The 3,957-nt window shown below is 42.3% G+C and overlaps 1 protein-coding gene across 1 annotated transcript; it reads left to right on the forward strand.

Annotated features, from left to right (window-relative positions):
- Positions 1-1,990: 1,990 nt before the first annotated feature.
- On the forward strand, positions 1,991-3,724 carry LOC120766967 (ichor). Its single transcript, XM_040092757.1, has one exon. It carries the CDS (start codon positions 1,991-1,993, stop codon positions 3,722-3,724), a length of 1,734 nt encoding a protein of 577 aa, XP_039948691.1.
- Positions 3,725-3,957: the final 233 nt, after the last annotated feature.

A 3,957-nucleotide genomic window follows, 5' to 3' on the forward strand; every position in this document is an offset into this window, starting at 1 on the left:
CGCTTTCCTATTGGCACTATAAAACAAGATTATCTCATATTACCCGGACTAATACAGCACTTTCAATAACTAGATAATATAGTTATATATTTGAGCTTTCGTGAAAATTTCGTATTTTGCAGAGATCTCACATTATGATATCAGTGGTGGTTTCTTCTCTTCCCCAGTCCTCTTTAATCTTTGTACTTTTTAAGTCTTTTAATTTGTTTTTTTTTTTTTAAATCCTGCTCAGAAGCCACTAAATAGATATCTATTTTATTATTGTTGTAGTTCATTGAACATTTCTTCGCAACATACATTACACGCCTTTCACGGTTATTCATTTTTTAAATATAATTTCAAATATAACAGAAAACTTTTAAAAATAAAATGAATAATCTAGCGCACCAGATTGTTATAAGTCACCTAACACTTACAATTGTCCATTATTTGCTGCAGAAGTTAATTAATTATTCGTATTGCTTTCAAATATACCTTCGTTTCACTGGAGTTTTTCATAAATTATAGCATAATCTTCAACCTTCATATAAAGTTAGTCATTGAAAGTCTCTTCCGCTAGGCTATCGAATAGACAGAGAATATCACCATCATCAAAAAATCACAAACGTAACTTTGAAACAAGAAAAAACGTTAACTTCGGCTGCACCGAAGCTAATACCCTTCACAGGTGCATGTCTTTTAGTAACTATGTGTTAAATTTTTATGGAAGATTATATTATTATCTTAAGCAGTAAACTAAGTCAAATTTCGTGAAGATACCACGGATTTTTCGCCTTCTCACTTTAGCTCACCTTCGTACGGATGTTCTTAGGCTACCCAGAGGATACTTGGTCAAAGACCGGAAGTCGTGAGCTGCGTGGAAGAGGAAGACCTCCACTCCGTTGGAAGGACCAAGTGGAGAAGGACCTGGCTACGCTTGGAAATCCAATTGGCGCCACGTAGCGAAAAGGAGAAACGACTGGCGCGCTGTTGTTAACTCGGCTATAATCGCGTAAGCGGTGTCTACGCCAATTAAGAAGAGAGTAAGACCACGTAAAATGCGAATGTTTTCCGTACAAGCATTTGATTCCGATCATTCAGTTTGTATGGTAGCTATATGCTATAGTTAACCGATCTGAACAATTTCTTCGGAGATAACATTATTATCTTAGAAAATAACATATACTAAATTTCGTGAATATATCTTGTCAAATGTGAAAGTTTTCCATACAAGAACTTGATTCCCATCGTTCAGTTTGTATAGCAGCTATATATATGCTATAGTTGTCCGATATCGACAGTTCCGACAAATGAGTAGTTTCTTGAATAGAAAATGACATTTGCAAAATTTCAAAACGATATCTTTAAAACTGTGGGACTAGTTCGTATATATATGGCTAAATCGACTCAGCTCAACATACTGATCATTTATATACTATATATATTTTATAGGGTCTCCGACGCTTCCTTCTGGGTGTTACAAACTTCGTGACAAACTTAATATACCCTGTTCAGGATATAATTAAAACGTTGAACACAATTATTAATAGAAAACATAAATTGGCGAGAGAAAAAGAGCACTGAGAAAATTCTATCTGGGGCCTCTTAGAAAATAATGGTAATTCTTTAAGAGTGTTGAGTGATGTGGTTTGGTATGAGTCTAAATATTGAATTAGTTCGCATGTGGTCGTAAATGCACCTAGTAGTGAAATATTTCGTATTCGTATTTTAGTATAAATCCTTACAAAGCATAAAGGAAAACATATTGTTTTACTATTATTTTTTTATTTTTCTCTATTTCCAGTTAACCAAAAGAGAATCGATAATTAACACACCCAAATATATATTATTGCCGTCGACTTATGGTCCTCCCCAGTCATTCAGCAGCGCACCCGTCCTACTAAAATTACACCAACATTTTTGGATACTCACACCCAGTCCTCCTCATTCATCGTCTTGCGTTCACAAGAACTGGAAGAAAAAAAATTACTCGCATGCACCGTAAAATACAATGAAGTTTTGCAGCATGAACGGACCAAGTGAATCTGAAGTTGAAAGCTTACTTATGAGTCCATGCTGGGGTCCCACACAGAACGGCAGCCAAGATCAATATCTGCTCGATGGCCATAAATTACTGCTGGAGCACGATCTGGATTCGCTGCCCAGCGACACGGAACAGAAAAATTCGCTAGATGTGCTCGATAATCTGCTATTGAATACATCCTCCCTGAATGCGCTTTCCGACCTGAAACCACTACCACCGTTTACCGGCTATACGGGACACTTGTCCATAAATGGCATCTCGGGACATCATTATCATGCGATCGCACAGAGGCTACCTGATGAGAGTAACAACAATTACATACAAAGCGCCTACCAGACGAATCACACGTCGACGACCGGTAATGGCACGACGACCATACAACTGGCGGCGGCGACGTCGGGCACATCACCATTACCATCGATGACGAGTGGTGGTGGCGGTGGTGGTGCCAACAGTCATTGCTCTTCGGCCGATCACAACATAGTTTCCTCGTCTACGTGCTTGCCTGAAAGCGTTCTGAGTCCGGACGCGGACGCCTGCCTAAACGATGTGAAACTGTTCGCTGATAGTCAATTAGATAGTAAGCTGTATTCAATGGCCGACAGTTGTGTTATGTCTGTAGGTGGCACGGCTGGTATTGGTGGTGGCGGCGGTGGCGGTGCTGGCGGTGGCATAGTCAACAATGGCAACGGTATGGTGGGCGGTGGCGACCAAGGCACGGATTCGTTGCACAGTAGTGTACGAATTTATACCGACGCCAAAGATTTGTCCGAATATGTAGATATGAACTCCATAGATGACATTGCGGCCATAATTGGTTCGGCGATAGCAGACACAACGGTGCCCAATCAATTAGATAAGGATGATGGTAATGACACGCGCGACTCATGGATGGACTTGGATGCGTGGATCGATGGCAATTGCATACAGCAAGATGGCAAACTGCTTGTGTCGCAACAGGATACGCTTAGTGAATTTATCTTGCCACACTCGCCCGTGCATCCGAGCTCTACGCTACAGAATTTGCTCACGCACGGCTACATGCCCTTCCTTCAGAATCGCCTACAAAATGGTCCACCACAACAACAACAGCACACGCAACAAGCAAATGCAGCCACAATGAAAAGTGAAGCGCCCAGTTCTACCTCATACTGTAACGAGTTGCCGACAGCAACATCCACCTCGAGTCCGCCAGGTTCCGTTGTCTCGACCACGGACAATCTGATGATTAATCCGCGCTATCTCACAAATCCACAGCCGTACCAAGTCTCCATGTCTTCAATGAAATCCGACGGTCTCTGCAGTCCCGACATGCTGGGCAATTATCCACACACGACGACCATTACACCTACCAGTACGCCGAAAAGGAAACCTTCGCGCTCCCAAAAGAAATCCAGTCAACAACAAGCGAATGCACAGTCTAGCAGTAGCGGACTTGGACCGCAACAACTTAATGCTATTTCACCATCGTCCGTCAACTTTAGCGCCAACGATCTGTCTGGTCTGCTGGGGAAAGAGAAACCCGTGCATCGGTGTAGTATATGTAATCGGGGTTTTCTCAATAAGAGTAACATCAAGGTCCACCTGCGTACGCATACGGGGGAGAAACCGTTCCGTTGTGATGTTTGCGCCAAAGCGTTTCGACAGAAGGCGCACTTGCTCAAACATCAACAGATACATAAGAGAATTGGGCGTGACTGACACGATGCGCGCGAGGATCACGAACAACAGAGCAGTGTTGTCATGATGCACGCCAATATGCGAGCGTTCAAGCCCAAATCTTCAAAATCGTTGCGTCTGAGAGTGTCCTAAGTGTGTGCGTGTACGCGTTTGTGTTGAGAGTGCGTATTTGAATATACTCTATATATGCAAGTACTCCGAAGCTACTATTAGAGTGGTTAGCTGTTCTGTGGCTATCGCCGGAGCTTCTCCGA

The sequence above is a fragment of the Bactrocera tryoni genome, chromosome 1 (assembly GCF_016617805.1).
Source record: "Bactrocera tryoni isolate S06 chromosome 1, CSIRO_BtryS06_freeze2, whole genome shotgun sequence".
Classification (NCBI taxonomy): domain Eukaryota; kingdom Metazoa; phylum Arthropoda; class Insecta; order Diptera; family Tephritidae; genus Bactrocera; species Bactrocera tryoni.